This window comes from Cnephaeus nilssonii (genome assembly GCF_951640355.1).
Source record: "Cnephaeus nilssonii genome assembly, chromosome: 7".
NCBI lineage: Eukaryota > Metazoa > Chordata > Mammalia > Chiroptera > Vespertilionidae > Cnephaeus > Cnephaeus nilssonii.
This window is the reverse complement of record NC_137078.1, coordinates 31667860-31688090: the sequence shown is the minus strand read 5'-3', so window position 1 is coordinate 31688090 and position 20231 is coordinate 31667860. Positions and strand designations below refer to the sequence as shown.

The 20231-nt window shown below is 36.6% G+C and overlaps 1 protein-coding gene across 3 annotated transcripts in view; it reads left to right on the top strand.

Moving 5' to 3' along the window:
• The window catches only part of DCDC2 (doublecortin domain containing 2), a 172602-nt gene extending 161445 nt beyond the window's left edge, over positions 1-11157 (top strand). For all 3 annotated transcript variants that reach the window (XM_079776599.1, XM_079776598.1, XM_079776600.1), the window contains 2 exons: positions 3819-4121; positions 7849-11157. In XM_079776599.1, coding sequence (XP_079632725.1) covers positions 3819-4121; positions 7849-7953 — 408 coding nt within the window. In that variant the 3' untranslated portion in view covers positions 7954-11157. The remainder of the gene's footprint in view (positions 1-3818; positions 4122-7848) is intronic.
• The last annotated feature ends 9074 nt before the right edge of the window (positions 11158-20231 follow it).

Sequence of the window (20231 nt, the reverse complement as noted above, 5' to 3'; positions counted from 1 at the left end):
AGACAGAAGGTAGTCACCTGAACAGACTTTAGCAAGCCTGTGTAATATATTCCCAGAGAGTTAGGGAACATATCCAGATTCCTAAATGGTTACAGTACATTTTGAGGTGTGTTTTTTTTTCTGTTATTATTACTGAATTTTTTATTGAGAACATAATATATAACTTCTCTTTAAATCAAAACCCAAATTTGCTCTGAATAGGGAACTGTAGGCCCAGTAAGGATTATAACAATTTTAGGAGAGTGATTTATAATTATCCAATTCTCAGAGATAATTTAAAATGAAATCTCTGATTGGCCATTTGTGCTGTAGTATTTCTGGATTTTTTAAATGTACTGCTTCAGGTATTCTGCCTAACAAACTCTACAGCGTTTCCTCCCTAGATCAAGCCATGAGTCTTTAACAGAAATCCAGAGATATTTTGTTCTCCGGTTGGAAATTCTTTAAACAGGAAAAGTAATGTTGCCTGCTGCAGATGTCATATTTCTGACCATTGCAAGTACAGTCAAACCTTGTTTCTCAAATGTCTCCCATCTCGAACAATTCGGTTCTCAACCAAGTTGCTCACAGAAAAAATGTCTTGGTTGTCCAACCAAACATCAGTTGTCTAACTGACAGCCCTTTCATGCTGATATCTCAGCATGACAAAAAGCATCTCTCAGGCAACAAACAAAGGAGAGAACACTTTTGTTGCCTGGGAGTCAAGGATTAGCACAATTTGAAAGCATAAAGAGGCCATCAAAAGTGCTAATGTTGCTAAGGGTGTGAAAGAAGCAATGATCACAGGCAATTGAAGAGGTAGAAAAACTGTGTTGATTTGGATAAACAAAAGCAGTTAGCCAGTGACAGACAGCCTTTGGGGAGGCAGTGATATGTGAACAAGCAAAGATGCTGCATGCTGACCTGAAAGACTCCCCTGTGAAAGTGATTCGTTTAAGGCTAGTAGGGGGCTGGTTCCATAAATTTAAGAAGTATTTATTTATAGATTAAACAGTACATTAGACATGTACTGTATATAAGAAAGGTTAAAACAGGGAATCATTTGGGGTTCTGGAACAAATTAATTCAATTTACATTATTTCTAATGGGAAAAAATGATTCGGTTTTCAAACAAATCCTTCTTGAACAGCCTTCTGGAATGAATTAAGTTCGAGAACTGAGGTTCCACTGTACACTTGAGTGTGCTTGCAGTGGCGACAAGGTAAAGTAGCATTATCTGTGTGATTTGTTTAAGGGAGAATAAATACCAGAACTTTGGGGCAAGATCACCTTGGGGTCAAATCCTAGCCCTACTTGCTTACCCGGGTGTGATGTTAGAAGTGGTGTGTGATTCCTTGTAATAAAATGGGTATAAGAAGTGTGCTTAGTAGGGTTACTGTGAAGGTTATATAGAATGATGAATGCATAAGCACTGAACATGTCCTTTGGCACAGACAGGTGACGGGTGTGTCTCTTGTCTGTTATCTTTACCCACAAACACCATTGGCCCCAGGTTTTGGAAGTCTCAGTGACCAGCCATGTGACACCTGGCAGCAGGCTGCCACACCCCTCCTTGGATATCCCTTTCCTGCCATGCACTCTTACTGCTTCTCTCCTCATGCCCTGTCGTAGCAAGATTGTTTCTGCACTGCTCTGAGCTCTTTGCTGTCACAGACTCTGTGTTTGTCTCTGAATGCCCAGCATCTGCAGTACCACTTAGTGAAAACCAGTGCTCTAGGCCCACTTGCTCCAGTCATCATGATGAGAGGCCCCAAATGTCTGGCAGGGTCCCATGGTGAGTATCTCCCTAACTCCCCCAGAGCCATCAGGAAAGGAATGTGCTGCCCCCAGGCCTTTTCCTGGCCTCCTCTGACATGTGCATGGAGAGCCACCAGAGTGTTTCTCAGACTTGGTCCTCACTCCAGCTCTCCCCAGTCGGAAGTCCCCTCTCTGACTTAGTGTCTTATTGGGAAAGGCCCCGACTTCCTGCACTTCAGGTGTATCCGCCTCAAGGCTTTGCCACGTTTGTTCTAGAGAGAGGGCGGGAACATACTGTTTTCTCTTTTGGAACTTGGGTTTTTTTCTCACCTTTATTTATTTTGGTCTTAATACATAAAACCCAGAATTCCTTAGCAAGCCCTATGATTACATTTCATGAACCTCTTCCTTTTCCAAGCCACCTGGCCCATCTACTCCCTTCCACCCCAGTTTCTGCATTTGGCCTTCCCAAGGGCCCTGCCCTGGGCAGCATGCTCAGGCTTGGCTAGGGCCCTGCTGATGCTGGTTCACATTAGGCATCTGAATGAAAATTTGAAAGACACAGCCTCAGTGTACTATTAGTTAATCTGCATGACGATAAACACTGTTTTCTGGACTATCTTAAAATCAACTATTTTTTCCCTTTCATTTAAAAAGTGCGTCTTTGATACCATGTAATCAAATTTGAGACTTTATTTTGATAGAATATAGGAATTCATGGTTCAACTCTTTCTTCTTCAAAATAATGTAGTGTAGAATTTGTCCTGAACTTTAATCTACTTGCCCTCATTTACTGCTATCTTTACTTCAGAAAATGAAAGCTTGTGTTCACTCATTGTGTAAGTTGTCCCATAACTAGTCTTTCGGCACTGAGAGGAGAACGGACTTCCAGAGCTGGAAGGGAGGTCAGGGTTCATTGTGCCTCAAACCCTCAATTTACAGATGGCAGAGTATTTAGTGCCCTGTACAACCCTACACAGCGAGAAAGAGGCAGGTCTGAGGTCCTAACATTCTGTTTTTTTCTACCTATCCTTCAAAAAAAACACACACACACTTTATTGGAGGCAATTCAGAAATATGATAGCTTCAGGAAAGAATGTATTATAACAAATGGGAAGGGATATAATTTTTTTTTTTAGGATTTGTGATGTGCCAGGCACTGTATATAACTTATTTCATTTGATCCCCATGGAAGTGTTATTGTATTTCCATTTTATAAGTGGGAATCTGAAACTCACAGAAGTTAGGTAAAGCCAGTAAGAGCCTGGCCAGGACTTTACCCCAAGTCCTTCTCTCTCCAAAGTCTTGGCTCTAGAATTCAGCCTCCTGCTCTCTTTTAAAGCAGGCTTACATGTATCCAAATAACAGTAAAAATGCCTAACTAGACTTTATACAATACTTGAGCATTTATTACTTTTTACAGAAGGGACTAAAAGCTTCTTGGTCTCATATCTACATAACAGTCATTGTTGGTATTGGAGGCATACTGTCAACTTCCTTGGGCATTGTGTAGAAAGTGTCCACACCTGGTGTTAGGAAACCTGGTAGATTCACATTCTGGTGCCATCAACATTGCCCTTTTTGTATTTAGAGATATGAACGCATACTAGGCACTAGTGGTGAGTATGATATTATCTCCTCAGAGAATTTCCCTTACCTCCTCAGGGCCAGACACTCCACTGGGCATCAGCCATGGACCCTGCAGTGTAGTTTCCTCTCTGCCATGGGCATTAATAGCATTGGTTCTGGAATCACATGCTTAGTTCTACTTCTGGCCCTTCCATTTATAAACAGTGGGACCTTAGGCTAGATATTTGATCTCTCTTTACCTTAGTTTTCTCACCTGTAAAATAGAAATAAGACCAACCTCACAGGATTGTCATGAGGATTAAATGAGAAGATATTTGTGAAGAGTGACATTCAGTAGGCAGCAGTAAAGGTTAACACATTACAAACATTAAAGTACTATGCAAATGTAAGGAAGTATTACTTGACTGTAACATAACTATTAATTATTATAATGTGTAGAAAATAACTGTTGAACTTCTTACTGTTAACCATTATTTCTTTTGATCCATCAGAGGCCAGCAGAAATAGTAGATGAGGAAGAAGACGGAGAGAAGGAAAGCAAGGATGCAGAAAAGAAAGAAGAGTTTTCAGGAATGAATGGTGAAGTTGAAGAGGAGGGAGCTGGGGAGGCTATAGCTGCCTCCGAGCAAGCAGAGGAGATGCCGGGGCACGTGGAGGAGCAGGGAAGAACCACTCGTGTTAACGGAGGCACTGATGAAGAAAATGGTGAGGAAGTGGATCCGGTCAGTAACGAGCTTCAGGAGGCAGTGGATGAGGAAATAAAGTTTCAAGGAGCCGGCAGTGGACAAGAGGAGGTATTTCTATTGCTTTTGCTCTCTTGTGTGCTTGCATGTGTGTGTGTGTGTGTGTGTGTGTGTGTGTGTGTGTGTGTATGCAATTAGGGAATTATTCATGCACTTAAGACTTGCATTGAAACCACTTGTTGAGTAGGGAAAGATCCAATACTATTTAGTTGACTATATTATTTCAATAAGTTAAGAAGGACTGTTGCCCAGCCAGTGTGGCTCAGTTGGTTGAGCATTGTCCCATGCACTGAGAGATCACCAGTTTGATTCCAAATCAGGGCAATGCCCGGATTGTGGCTTGATCCCCAGTAGGGGGTGTGCAGGAGACAGCTCATCAATGTTTCTCTCTCATTGATGTTTCTATCTCTCTCTTCCTCTCCCTTCTCCTCTTTCTAAAAAATACATAAATACATACATACATACATACATACATACATACATACATATTAAAAAAAAGGACTGTCAACCATTTATCTGATAGAATATAGGAATTCATGGTTCAACTCTTTCTTCTTCAAAATAATGTCCATTGGTGGTCTGTGATGTCCAAAAGGTTGGCAACCGCTGGTTTAATGAAACCAAGAACATCATCTCTGTTATGTGTGCTTCTTTGCTCTCTAGAAATATTAAACTTTATTTTGGTTAGCCCACTTTAAATGTATTAATTGAATTAAGTACACAATATCCCAGGCACTTAATAATATATATTTCTATTCATTATACAGCGAGGGTGAAAGAATATGTGCCGAAGCCTCCTTCCCAGCCCGTTTTCCCACCACAGCCCTGGAGCAGGATATTCTCAAGTCCTGGCATTCTTCAATATCAGATGAAATTCGATAGGAGAGATTAAGTTAGATGCTGTTGAACAGGCTAAAGTCGAGTCTCATAGTATAAGAGGCTGTATACTCCACAGCATTCTCACCATCTGCTGGTCTGCTTGTGCCCTTCTTTCCTGTATATCGATCAGCTCAAGGCCCACCTCCCTCAAAGCTGTAGCCTCTAACATAGGCCTTGGTCTGTTCATCCCTTACAACCCAGTATGATGAATGGGGTCTTTTTGATTACTTATTAATGATTTATCTGTTTGATCTTTCTTAGAGAGACCAAGTTTAGTAATGGTAAAATGCAAAATGTTTTTGTGGCCAGGTTTCAGTAACTAGTGCAGAGTTACCTGTAATCTACTGTATGGCTTATGTAAAAACTCACAATCCGGGAGCCCTCAGGGGCAGGAGGCGACCCAGCGATCACACCTCTGCTGCTGCCACTGCCAGCAGTGCAAGCCTCGGCTGGCCCTGGTTACCTGAGCCTCCAGCAGCCCCAGGAGGCTTGCATGTGCCTCACCCTGGGCGGGTGGGCAGCCGACATCCAAGGTTTGCCTGTGCCTCGGGCGTCAGCTGGGCAGCCGCCATCAAGGCTTTCCTGCACCTCGGGCTGGCCCTGGGCAGCTGGGCGGCTGACATCGAGGCTTGCCTGTGCCTTGGGCTGGTCCTGGGTGCCTGGGGGGCTGAGGGGACTGGGCACCGCCATCTTGTGTCTGTGGGTGCCACCGTCTTTGAGGGCATGACAGTCAATTAGCATATTCCCTTCTTACTGGCTGTGGGCACCGCCATCTTTGTGAGGGCATGATGGTCAATTAGCATATTCCCCCTTTATTAGATAGGATATATATATTGATTTCAGAATGAAAGGGGGCGGGAAAGAGATAGAAACATCAATGATGAGAAAGAATCACTGATCAGTTGCCTCCTGCATGTCCCCAGAGCTCCCAACTTGGGCATGTGCCCTGACCAGGAAATGAACCATCACTTCCTGGGTCATAGGTCAATGTTCAATCACTGAGCCACACCTGCCAGGCTGCAAAAACATTCTTAACAACTAAATGAAAACACTCAATGTGTCTCTCATCTTGTCTCAGCATGAGGTTCTCATGGCCCTATTCTATAAGAAATTTCCCATACGTAGTTCTACATGGTTATTAAAACTTAGCTAAAATTTCTATTCTGAAGTTGTTTGTAGCTAAATTAAAAAAAAAGAATTCAGTCAATTACATGATTCCCTTTATCTCCATAAGGAAACAAAATTAATTTCTCAAGCAAGGCAAAAGAAAAAAAAATGTTTCTCAAAAGAAGAAAAATCTCTTGTCTGGGGACTCATATAGGAAACACAATAATGCAAACTGTCATGAAGTTCTTTGTTATTATAGTAGCCTTTGATGAATGCTTATAGCATAAAATCAAAGTATAAATTCTATGTGGGACCTAGATAGTAAATCCAAGTACGCATTTTTCCAGTAGCCTCACTTCATTTAATGTTATGACCCAAATAGGTTTTTATAAATGTGAAACCTATAAAACCATCCCATAAAATTAAATTTTTAAAAATAGGTCTTTCATAGGAATTGGGTATCAGTCAAAATCAAGGTTATATAATTTGAAGAAGAAGTATTAGAAGTATACTAGTATATCAAGGGTATGTATTGGAAATCAAATGAACAAGTGCCTGATATGTGACTAGTTATGGATTTTAAGGACTATACACATACCTAAGACAGAGCAGTTACACTCAAAAGGTTCGATCTTTTTTGATTCATCTCTCTTATAATGATAATATATTTTCTTTTTATACTATTTGTATTAGTATAGGTACTCTAAGCAAACCAATTACATGAAAAGCCAGATTTATATGAATTATAAATTATACATTAACAATTAAATTTTTCGGAAGGATTCTCTATTTATAAAATGACTAAAAATTCACTTCACCATATAACATTTTGTTCCACATCACAGTTCTTAAAGCAAAGTGTGGTAAGATTGTAGGAAACAGCAGGAAATACATGACAAATACACAATAATCAACTGACATTTATTGTTCTTGCACTGTGTTCAAGATGCTATTTGAGACACTTCATGAGAGTTATTAGAGAATGTGAAATAAGAGATAGTTCTGGTAATTTTTTTTCTTTTTTAGAACATAAATCATGGCCTGTAGGGGTGGGGGACTTGGAGCTGGTCCTGTTCTCTCCTCACAGGTGACCATTGTGGGGGCTGTGGAGCCTCCAGGACTCCATGGAACAGAGTTTGAGAACCACCTAATTCTAATCTCACCCCCTTAGTTTTCAGACTAGTGGGGAAAGACAGACTAAATAAGACAATATCATTAATAACATAGGAGAAGCCCAAGTGGCAAGGACAAAGGCTGCTGTTGGAGAAATGCTGCCTGTGTTTTCATATCCTGTCCTGCTCTTATCTGCTTGATACTTTATGCTACTTTGTACCATATTCACAAAGAATTTGTAAGCTCCTGTAGAAAACTAATAGAAGAACAGCTAGTATGGGACTGGGTTAATGAGACATGAGGGTAGAATTGCTGCATGCTTCTCTTCCCTTTTCTCTGAAAATGGGAAAATGAAAAGTATAAATACGCTGTTGAAAAGCTCAAAGGGAAATAAAGGAAAACATCAAGAAAAATAAAACCTGAAGCACAGGAAATAAGTATGTGCCCCCCTTAAAGCACAGAGTGGGTTATGGTCCCAGAAAGGGCTTCTGTACAATTGGTGATGAGACTGGTGTGTTCACTGGGTGATGAGAGACTAAAACACAAAGGAACCCAAGGAACTGGTCTTAGTTGAATATTTATATACCTAAATGGAATATTGAGTATTTTTTTCCTTGTAAGTTTTATTATCTTTGTAACTAAAGAGCTAAATATCTTGTTTTGATCTGTTTTCCTCCAGGTTGACTTAGACCCTGAAAGACCACCAAGGCCAGAAGTAAAAATCACTGGTCCACAAGAAAATGAGGACAATGAACAAAGCAAAGACTATGCTGTTGTAGCATAGATGATTTTTAAAAAGAGAGTGTATTGATTATAAGAAAAATGAAGGGCTATAATACTTGAATAATAAGGATATAGTCCTTGCTAAACATGATGTGACAAAATGATTGAAAACTACCTACTGAATTTTAAAATTAGAGACCTATTGGAAAGAGCAGATAACTTTGAATAGCTACTAAAGGAGAGTGACTTCTCATTATGGGATGTGTTTTTAGAAGTCATATAGAAAATTAAGAGATCTAGATAGAGGAGAATTTGACCTGGAAGACAGCTGGGTACTTGTTTTTGTAAAGGATGAAAAAGAATGGAATTACTCCTATTATATACTTTTTTAAAAATTTAGAAGTGAGATTATTAGATGGCAGCCTATGCTAAAGCACTTATCTAAGAAGGCATAGAATTTTAAATGATAATAAGAAAGCATGTACTATTTTTAAACCAATAAACTCCTGAATAAACAATTTATTATTTAGTTTCAGAGATAATTTGGAAATGGCAGTAGATTAAAATGTTTCCATGACTGTTGGCATTCCATTCTTTCTTCCTCCTTAGCCAAAATCCACCTTAAAAGAATTAAAAAGAAGGCAAGGTATTCATTTTGGAAGGAGGAAGTATTCATTCAGTGGATTAGTGATTAATATTGTCATGTTCCTCCCTTAAGAGCTTCAGGTTTTAATCCTTGTGGCTTTCATAACACATAACTCAGGAAGGAATTATAAAAGAACATCCAGTTATATTACTGAGCCTAGATTGATGGTTTGCAAATTCTGGCATTCTATGGATTTTCAGTGACCCAATCTACCTTTACCAATAATATACCTCTCTTCTTCCTCATGTTAGGGAACTCAATATTGGCTGTTCCAAAGATTGAATTTGCTCCCATTTTTTACAAAAGGAAAATGTAGGCTTATGAAGAATCTGTCACTGCTCAATTTCACTTGCTTTTTGCCTTATTTCTATTAGGATTGCCTTGTCATATTTTGTCCCTAAGGATATCAGCAAATATTTATTTTCAAGCCAGTTCTATTTAGATTTTCTAGCAGATTCCTTTCTGTATAATTAGAAGTTATCTGCTAGAAATTGTTGAAAAAAAAAGTTATAAAATTATCATAATGAAACTAGTTCCAATTACTGGTTTGTGGATTGATTATATTTACTCACAATTGCCTTGTTAGGTATATATGGAGAAAAGCATAGTTGTATTAGTTTGTTTTTTAATTCTCAAGAGATAAGGCAGGTTTTCCTTAAATATAGAATTAATATATTTTTGTAATATTAAAGAATATTTTTGTTATGTAGAAATTATAAATTTAAATTGCTAGTGCTTTCATATAATTCATTATCAATCATAAATTTAAAATATTTTTCCCACCAGATTATATAACCAACCATTTGGAGTCAGAGTAGTTATATGAAGTACTGAATAATGCTATAGAAAATGGATGTATTTTTTTCTAGCAGCTATTTTAATACTTTCCACAAATAGGAAGTAGAAACAGACACCATAATGTAACAGTATTGGAAAGAGACAATGATATAAGAGTATATTAATCTGGGAGAATAAATTATAAATGGGGCGCTATATTTCTAGTTTAAAATCTAGACTGTGCGGTCTACTCATAGGCATATTTTTCAGATGGGACAATAAAAGTACCATAGGCTACACGCAACAATCTTGTGCTGCTAGGGAAATAGACTACGTGTTTTTTTCATGTTAAATTCCCATACTGTTACTGGGCCTAGGGTTAATTATTTTAAGTCATTTATAAAAATAAGATATTAAATATAATAAATTATAACTAATTGTCAAGGTGATTCTTTCTCTTTTCTTTCTTTAATGAGTTTTTTCTTTCTCTTTTCCTTTTTTAATATAGATATTCTGTGTCTCTTTTTTCTCCTTTCCATCATACTATAAAGCTTAGATTTGCAGGAACTTTTTAGAATCATCTTAATGGAAAACAATGTTATTGTACATTAAACCCAAGTTTGGCATTTTAAATATATTTCAAGAAGGTGATAGTCCACAATAACTGGAGCAAAAAATTGAAAAGTGGGGATGTGATACTTCTCTTGTATATGCGTATATGCTAGAGGGGATGAACAACTAATCACTTAAAAAAAAAAAGACTGAAATATGCTGTCTAACCATGGAAGAAATCATTCACAGAGAATGAAAAGTGTGGGCCTCATTTTGGAGATGACTTTAACATAAATAATGAAAGTTAATTCACCTCCCAAATGTGGAAATTTTTGTGTGTGGGGGAATGGTGCTCTCGGTGGCCTCAGAGTAGCTCCACAAACTGAGTCACTGACAGATTTGAGGCCATTATGTGAGTGAGCAATAGAGATCTTGGTTTGGCTTTGGGTATTGTTTTATAGAGAGAAGGTGCTATGAATATTCATATAGCTTTTATGTGATAACCAATAACAGGCTTTAAGATATTTGTTTTTAATGATAGATTTCAGTTTTAATTTTATGGAACTCTTTTATTAATCTTAATTTGGTTTTCTGACATTTGTAAACAAGTGGTTTGTTAGTTGAATTGGAACATTAGGAGTTTTTCAGATTAAATAAAGGAGATGTTAACTAAAAACATTTTCATACTAAGGATGTTTCACCTGTTTTAGTTTCACATGTTTCACCATGAACTATTGAGAGTTCATGGACTTCTAGTTATAAAACATGATGCTATGACCATAAGGTAATTTTTTACTCATTTTTTCCTATGGCCATAGGGTGACTTTGTATTTACTAAAAACAAAGTTTGTAATTTTAAACATTTAGTTAAATTTATTAAAAGATTTTTGGTTATGTTTTTGGGGAATATTTAAATGCCAGACTCATATGATACTTCATGCATTCTGTCTAATGCTGAGTGTTATTTCCTGCTGTCATCTATAAAAGACAGAACTAGCCTATACATGTGTGTGTGGCTTGCAGTCAGTCAGCTCTCTCTGTACTTGTGAAGCCATACTAATATAAAGTTATTCAGACTGATTCTTCCAGCTTATAGCTCATAAACCAATATCCTAGAAAATTTCACTAAATGACCTACCTTCTTCACAAAAAGATGAAGTTAATTCATCTAGGAAACATTTGTGTTTTTAAATTGTGGCTGCAGAACAACAGGAGGGCATCTTTATCTTATTTACTGACTCTCCTACAGAATTCGCTCTATACGTCCTTTTTTTTTTTTTTTTTTTTTTTTTTTTTTTTTTTTTTTTTTTTGCTCAGTATGTAGCAAAAACAAAATTTCAGAAAGTAGAATAGATTAGTTGCTAAACAGAAAGCATGACATCTGAACTTGTGCCAATCTGAATAGAAATAGACTGTATAGATATACACATATAAACAGCACATACTTGTACAGATGCACTCACACACTTTAAAATATTGCAAAGGCCTCTTCAGTCACAGAGTTATTAATAGAGGAAGTCTCCTTTGAGAGAAGCAATGCATAAAAACACATGAGGAAGAAATGCTAAGAAATGACGTATATCATGGTGCTTTAAGACTTGGTTCCCAAAGACTATCAGAGATATGAAAATCTTCTAAAAATAAGGAAGTTACTAGCATTTAAATGAAAACTTTATTCAAGGGAGGGCTAAATAGATATATAGTCCTGTTTTCCTGAAATAACTACAGCATTCAGTTCTTTAGTTATTTTGTCATCACTCTTACGTACCATATACATTAGGCACAGAATGTTTCATACCAACACAGGTTCTGTCAGAAGGTCATTACTGCTTGTGTGTGATTTACATAAATGTATAGAGGACTCTTTGCTAACAAGCAGCCAGTTCACTACAAATAGAACACAACTAGACCACTGGCTGTCTAGTGTTGAAGTTCAGAGCAGAAGCTTTGTAGCTTCCTTGTATGCATGTGATATCCTAGAATAGACCCATTTTTTTTAAAGGTTAGTCTATTTAGTTTTTGTTATTAAATATATATATTTTTGGTAAATACTATTAAGATTTTTGCTTTGCAGAAAATATCCTGGTATATGGATGGGTCTGATTTTTGTTCTTACCACATGAAATTAGCACATTTCCTACCATGAAGTCTAAGTGACTTGGATGGAGAATGAAAGTGTGTCCCCATAAGTTGATAAGGAAGAAAAATACTGTTTATGAAGAAGTATACCACCCTGTAGAATGTGTGGAATCAGGGAAGACTTTTAAAATGTCTGGGCAACCATAAAGCATCTATCAAATCAGGAGGTAATTAATGGAGCTAGTTTCATTGATTCAATTTAGCTTAAATCCATGAATGGTACCAAATGAATTATCTGTAGTTTCATCAGCTTAAACCACATAGTATAATTGAGTGTTTGAGTTGTGTCACAAATGTAATGGCATATGAGAAAAGGGAATGACTATAGTCAGTTTTAGAAGAAGGTTGGAGAAAATCTAGTCTGTGTTTTTGCTTCAATGTTTTTCTTGTGCTTTAAATCTCTAATATGTACAATGATAATGGGTGATTATCAATGTAGTAAGTAAAGATTAAGTTGAGCTCATGATTTTTATATGATTTATGTTTAAAATTTCTCTTCGTAAAGAAACTTGTTGGTTTTGATCAAATTATGAGCATTTAGGTTTTTACTTCTATGTCAGTGCTCACTCTAAACCATAAAAGTTCATTGTATGTTATAAGTAAATATATCTGTGTTTTTAAAATTAAAATGTGTCTGGATGGTATATTGTTTGTTTATGATGTTGTGTTGCTAATAGCTCATGTATTAATTCTTTGTATGACATTTTTCACAAATGCAATAGAAACTTTTTGATTTAAACCATGTAGAAATTTAGCACATGAAAAGATTATTCTGTTTCTATTTGGCATGGATATTAAACTTCATTATATGAAGAAAGCAATTTGTATATCTTCGTATACATGTTTAGTTGGTAAACATTTTAGATATATATTTTAAAATCATTGGTTTTTCTTTTATGAAATGGTATTAGAGTGACACAGGTCCAGAAATTTTGTTATGATAAATATATATTTAAAAACAAAGAATAACTTACACACATTACACATTTTATATAGATGCAGCTATAGAATAACTTTACAATCTTACAAAGATATTGGCTAAAATTCTGCTTCAGTTTGTGGAATACTCACTGCTTTCATTCTATTGAATTAAAGTGGTTTTGATTTTTTTCCCTTCATGTTTGAGAAACAAAAGCCATTAAATACAATATTTTTGCCTTCTTTATCTTGATATTTAATAACAAAATACATGTGATTTGGGACACTAACTAAAGAGAAGACAGTACTGTACCTCTCGTGCAGTTGACCTTCCTGTGTTTGTTAAATAAGACTAAAAAAGCAAATCTCCACAGCGAAGGAGTCTATATTTCCAAAGTCAAATCTCTTTAGACTGTGTGGCTAATCAACATTAGAAACTTCCCATAATCAACAATGACAGTAATGGTAATTTCTCCAAGGTATGGTAAAATGGCTAACATGATTGGTTATAAAATTCTTATTTATGAAAATAAACATACAGTTTTGCAGGTTTCCAAGTGTTTCTTCTCCCCCTAATGGGACTTTAATCTATTGAATCATTGCACAGGTCTCTCAAATGCCAACACAAACTCATCTTCTATTAAAGAGACAAATGAGGCAGGAATGACCTGTACTTCAAATACATTGGTTTAGTAATAACAAAATTGGCTTAAAACACAAAAACAAATAAACACCCCCCAAAAAAAACACACCAATAAGGCATTTCCCCTTGACTTCATTGTATTTATTCTTTTTGGCTATAGTCCTCTCCCATCTCCATGAGCAATCTCAAACACAATCGTAATCTTAACAACTACCTACATGCTCATGACTCTGAAATCTGGGCCAAATTTCTCCTCCCTGAGAGCTCCAGATCTAGGTATATAAATCTCAGTTGGATATTCCTTAGTTACCTCAAACTCAAATGTTTTATTTTTTGATAATATGTTTCTATTCTTACATTGCCTATCCTGGTTAATGATGCATCTTACTGCTCAACTAGAACCTGGGAGTCATCTTAAAGTATTGACATTCTCTCTATGTCAAATTAGTCATTAAGTTTTATGTTGTTTATTTATCTAATACTTAGAAATGTTATTTCACTGTTTACTAGTATTAATAGGCATTTTCCTCATCTTGTTTTTTGGCTTGAGGGTTTTTCATTTATTCACATGCTTACCTCATTTTTCCACTAGGTTTTGGGCTTTTTGTTATTGCTTTGAAGGGCTTTTTTATAAATCCTTCATAACCTTAGCTGGTTATGTGCTTTACCAATATCTCTGTCAGCTTATGGTTTACCTTGTTTGCTTTTCTAAAAATGATACTAGCCTAGAGAAAGTTTTCATATTGATGTAGTCACATATATTAATATTTTTATAATTTATGGGGTTTTTGTAGTTTACTTAAAAATTTGTCTGAACCTCAATGTCAATTATATTCTGTAATACTTTCTAATTTTTGAAAGTTTTGCTTTTCACATTTAGGACTTTATCTGTCCAGGCATGTATTTTTGTGTGCACTGGAATTAGGGCCTAATTTTCTTATACTTTTTCATATGGGTAAAAAAATATCTTAGCACTATTTATTGAACATGCTGTTCCCCTCCCCTCCCCCATTGATTTGTAGTCAGAAATAAGTCAAGTTCTCATTTGTATTTTGGGAAGTTCTTGACTAAAGATTGGAGGAGATTCCTATTATGGACTGAATTGTGTCCCCCCAAATTTGTGTGTTGAATTACTCAACCCCCCATGTAACTGTATTTGGAGATAGGGCCTTTGTGGAGGCAATAATAGGTAAATGAGGTCATAAGGGTGGAGCCCTAATTCTACAGGAATGATGTCTTTGTAAGAAGAGGGAGAGACACCAGAGCTCATGGAGGAAAGGACATGTGAGGACACAGCCAAAAGGCATCCATCCACGAGCCAGCAAGAGAGGCATCACCAGAAACCAAATCTGCCAGCACCTGATTATGGACTCCTACCTCCAGAACTATGAGAAAAAAAAAATTCTGTTGTTAAAGCCACTCAGTTTGTGATATTTTGTTATGGCAGCCAGAGCAGACTAATACAAATCTCTTCTCCTTGCTGAGTCCTAAATTATATAATAGGGATTTATTTATTTATTATTTTTTGGTCAGTGAATATAAAAGAGAAAATAGAAAATAGTAGTTTAGAAGTGTCCCCCCCCACCACCACCAACTTCTCTTTGTTTCACTCTCAAGATAACATTAAGTTTTTACCATCCTTTATCCATATTGATTTCTTGGTCTTCTGCTAATGAGCGGCTACCCTTTGCAGGGGATTAGATTGGAGGCTGTATAAGTAAAGTGGATCCAAAGAGGGCTGCTTGGGGTCCAGCTCTTCAAATATAATCTGGACATTGCTTCTTCACCTATGTGGTGACTATTTTTTTATATCCAGGACTAGAGGCCCGATGCACGAAATTTGTGCAAGGGGCTCGGCCTCACAGCCGCAGTGGCTTGCCTCGGCCCTCGAAGCCCTGGCTTCGTCTGGAAGGTCATCGGGAAGGTCGGTCAGCTGTCTGGTGTAATTAGCATGTTATGCTTTTATTATTATAGATGGTTGACAATAGTGAAATACAATGGGAAACATGTCCCATCTAAAGTATTGAGAGGCAAGGTTCCTCACACACACACACACACACACACACACACACACACACACACACACACAAATAATAAATAAATAAATAATAAAAATAGCATGCAAAAATGATCATTACAAAGTGCAGTATGAACAGGCATGTTGTACTCCCATGTTTTATTCCTTCCCTTTTTTGTAACTTTTAGATAATGATCTTTGGGGATGGGAGTGACCCAAGTCTAGAGGTACTAGCTCTCCTTGTGATAGCCTATTAAGTTTTTGTGTTCATAGATGAGGGAAACATTCTTCATAAAAAATGGTTTATAGAAGAAGGTTTATCCATAGATTCTCTGGCCTGGTATTCTGTTTCCATTTTGTTTTACTAGGGTCCTTTACCAAAACTTCACTAAATTTTAAATGATGATAGCTTTATAATAAGAAGTGATGCCTGGTTGAATGAAACTCCCTACTCAATTAAAACTATTTTGTCTCACCCAGCCAGTGTGCTCAGTGGTTGAATATCAACCCATGGACCAGGAGGTCACGGTTCAATTCCTGGTCAGGGCACAGGTTGTGGGCTTGATACCCAGCAGGGGACATGCAAAAGACAGCCGATCAAGGATTCTCTCTCATCATTGATGTTTCTATCTCACTCTTCCTCTTTGAAATCAATAAAAACATATTTAAAATATTTTGTCTTTTTACTCATAAAAATTTAAGATCAACTTGTTAGGTTCTGTGAAAAAGCCTGTTGAGATTTTGACTAGAACTGCATAGGCCTTTATAATATTGTGATATCCCATCTATAAATTTGAAGCATCCATTCAAGTTTTTAAAAAGTCCTTCCAAAAATTGGTATAATTTTTAAAGTAAAGATCTTAAACATCTTTTATGACATTTACTTCCAGATATTTTAGTTCTGTGGCTATTATGAATGGAATAATTTTTTTAAATTGTTTTGTTTTTCAATTATTTATTGATATGTAGGGTTGTCATTGATTTCTATAAATTGATTTTCTATTTAGCACCTTGTTAAACTGTTGTTATTACAAGTGTTTTGTAAATTTCTGTAGGATTTTTATGAAGACTATAATACCTGCAAATATAACATCTTTTTTCTGTTCCCATCTTAAAATAATTTTTCTTATTGAACTAGCCAGAACAAATTAAATGGAAGCAATAGCACATATTTTTGTCTTCCCCTGACATTAAGAGAATGCTTCCATATGTGTCCTCATCCCCCATTCACCCCCTTAATCAATAAAGAAATTAAAGATTGAAAAAAAAAAGAGAATGCTTCCAGTACTTAACATTAAATGTGATATTTGTATTTTTTGGTAGATACTTTATATCAGGTTAAATTTCTCTTTTATTCCTAGTTTTCTAAGAGGTGTTTTACTTGAAAATTCTGAAAGGATAAATGATTCTGAATTCATTAAGGTTTTTATTATTTTCTTTAGTTTTTTAAATGTTGTGAATTACATTAATTTTTTTCCAAATGTTCAACCATTCTTACATTCTTAGATAACTATGCTCATAGGCTCCTAGAAATATCATGGGCCTTTTGGTACCACCTTAGCTTCTTGGTGGTAAAAAAAATCTATGCAAAATAAAAATTCAGTCTTGCAACATTCATAGGTTCTCAAATTTATATTACCCGTATAGTATGGGACTCCTAAAATAAAGGATGTACATAAAAGAACCATGAGACCTCTAAGGCAGTGGTAAAGGAAATGTAAATCCTCTACAGAGACACTTCCACACCCTGGAATATAATCATCTCACACAAAATAATCCACAAACTGCTCCCCAAAATGATATGCAAGTCACATAAGGAAAGGACCTTCATGAGGTCAAGGCAACAGACACAAGTGGGGAAACAGACACCAAGGAAGTAGAAATAATCACTTTTAAAGTTTTGTGGGTCTTTAATTGAATAAGTATGTTCAAAATTATTAAAATTATAAAATGGATAGAAAACATAATATAAGAGCAGGACCTCATAATAGACAAAAGAACAAATTTGAAAAACTAACTAGAGCTTCTAAAAATTAATACCAGTCATTTTCTTTCCAGCTTTACTGGGGTACAATTGACAAATAATAACTGTATATGTTTAAGGCGTGTAATGTGATATATATATATATATATATATATATATATATATATATATATATATTTACAAGAATCAAGATAATTATTTTCTCACTTCTGCAGAGGAGAAAATAATAGTAGCTACTTTGTTGACCTGGAGGATTTAAAGAGAGAATGCAATTACAGCACTCAGCACAGAGCAAGCACAACGCAGCTGTTAGATATTATGGTTATTAGCTTTCTGACTTTGTTTTTGGCACCTTCTTTTTAAGGCTCTGCCAACTTTCCCTGGCTTCTTACTGCTTTTTTACTATCCACCTTGGAGCCAGAATTATTTTTCTTGGGGCTTTGCCATTAATGACAAAAATACTCCCCAAAGCTCTATTCATCTCTACCTGTATTACCTTGGACTGGCTAGGTTCACAACCTATTTCTAAAGCTACTGATTAATTTTCAGGATGTGTCATGTAAAAGGGGAAGATGGGTTGATGATGATGACAGTGTATGAGTGTTTGGATGTATCAGAGTAGGATGGATCAAGCTCTTATTGCTTGACGTTCTTCATGTTGGGGTTGGTTTTTGGTAAGCTTCACAATATTGAACACACAAGCTGTTTTACTTGTGAAATTCAGGGGTTTTATCTTTGTATTTACCTGGAAGCCTTAATTACTGTTGATTCCAGCCCACGTGGAATAGCCATAGATGAATGCATATTGGAAAGTTTCTATTATGCAATATCGTTATCTTTGAAGTAATCAGCATTGGGCTTCCTCTGAAATACTAATGGGTAACCAGATACCTGTTTGGACATCATGCTAGTGTGAAGTCTTAAAAATTATCATCTTTGTATTTAATAAAATATTTATTGCGCGCCCTGCATTGTACTCCGCCTCCAAGCTCCGCCTCCTCCTTTCTCTGCTTCTGCACCTTAAATGGCTCCACACAGTGAGGGGGTCGCCAGAGAGCTGCCTGCTTTCTGGTCCTTCTTTGTGTGTCTGCAAGGCAATCCCCAATTAGGAAATCAAATCAAATCAATGATGATTATTTGGGCTATTCAGATGAGGAAATGCAACTTTGCCCTTCATTTCTAGGAGTGAAATTTTCAAGTCCACTGAGATTATTTCAAACTCCATGTTCTAATATTTATTTTCTGAAGAAAATTTCCTCAGAAGAGTATCTGGTTACTAGCCACGGAAATTGCTTTCCTCTCTCTGGCTGGAGACCATCATCCTCAAACTAATTTCCTGTTTAGTGCTCAATATTTGAAAGCAGGAAATTGTCATAATAAATAGGAAGCTTGAGATGATGGTAGAAGCACATTCAGAAATTTGGTTGCTCAGGGAATCATTTTTGCCTACTTTATTAAAAACCTAGACCTTATTTAGCATTTTGCCCCTCATTCTTATTCTCATCAATAGCCATTATCAGAAGCACTTTATTAAATATTGAGCTCTGCTTGGCACTATGAGGAAGTGATTGGGCCCTGTCCACTAGCAGCTTGTAACAACTGTAAGGACAAAAATGACAGTATTAACTTGATACTTAACTCTTGCTAGACACTCTGCTAAGCATCTTAGCTGGTTTTTTTAAAAAAATAATTCTTATAACAGGCATATGAGGAAGGTATTATTATTACTTCCATTTTATTGAAGTTCATGAGACACGAAGTCAATAATTTGCTCAAAGTCACACAACTGGTCATCAAAGAGTCTGGATTTACCCCTTCCCAGCTTACATTATCAATGTTCTACTGCTTCTATGATCTAACCTGAAAAACTGGAAAGCAGAGAGCGTGTGCACATATAGACCAAAAATATCAGTGTAGATGTATTATTGCACACTAGACGTAAGCACATTTTGCAGGATGAGGGTGAGAAGGAAATTGGGGGAGTTGCATTTTGAGTAGCATTTCTGCTGTCTTCAAAAGAGTGAACTTCTACAGGGAGACTATTCATTTGCAACTTGATTGAAGGAATAGGGTGAGGCACACAGGGAAGCAGCCCAGGTTCTGTTTTAGAAAAGGACCGGTTGGCTGGGCCACCTGGAGAGGTCGGGGACTCGGTCAGCTGGGCTGCAGCAAGCCAGGTCGGCACATTGAGGGGACCCAGCTCCTGGAACGGGCTTGCTCAGCCAGCTCAGCCAGCTGCACTGTATATATGACACCAGCCTGGCAGGGCCTTGTCATGACACGTCCATAGCCTTTTGCATGTCACCAGAGGCAGGTGAATGTCAATCAACCATCACACTTGTTTAAGCTTTTTATCCTAATGTTGGAGCAACATAATCTAGTGACGCAAATGCCAGCTTAGGAAGTCAATAAAGTCAGATTCTATTCTTGGTCTTTTCTGGGATAAGTCATTGGTTGGAAGGAGCAGTCATTCTGAGTAGCTGAAAATAACTAACAAGACATTTTAATGAGTTAATAAATCTTTCTCACTGAACTACATGGAAAGACATGAAACATTACACTTTAGCTACTCACCAGCCTTAATTAACTTGATGTTGAAAAGGTCACTGCCCTGTCTGGAGGGTTCCAAATCACTTCAGACCTGTCAGAAGGGATAACTGTAG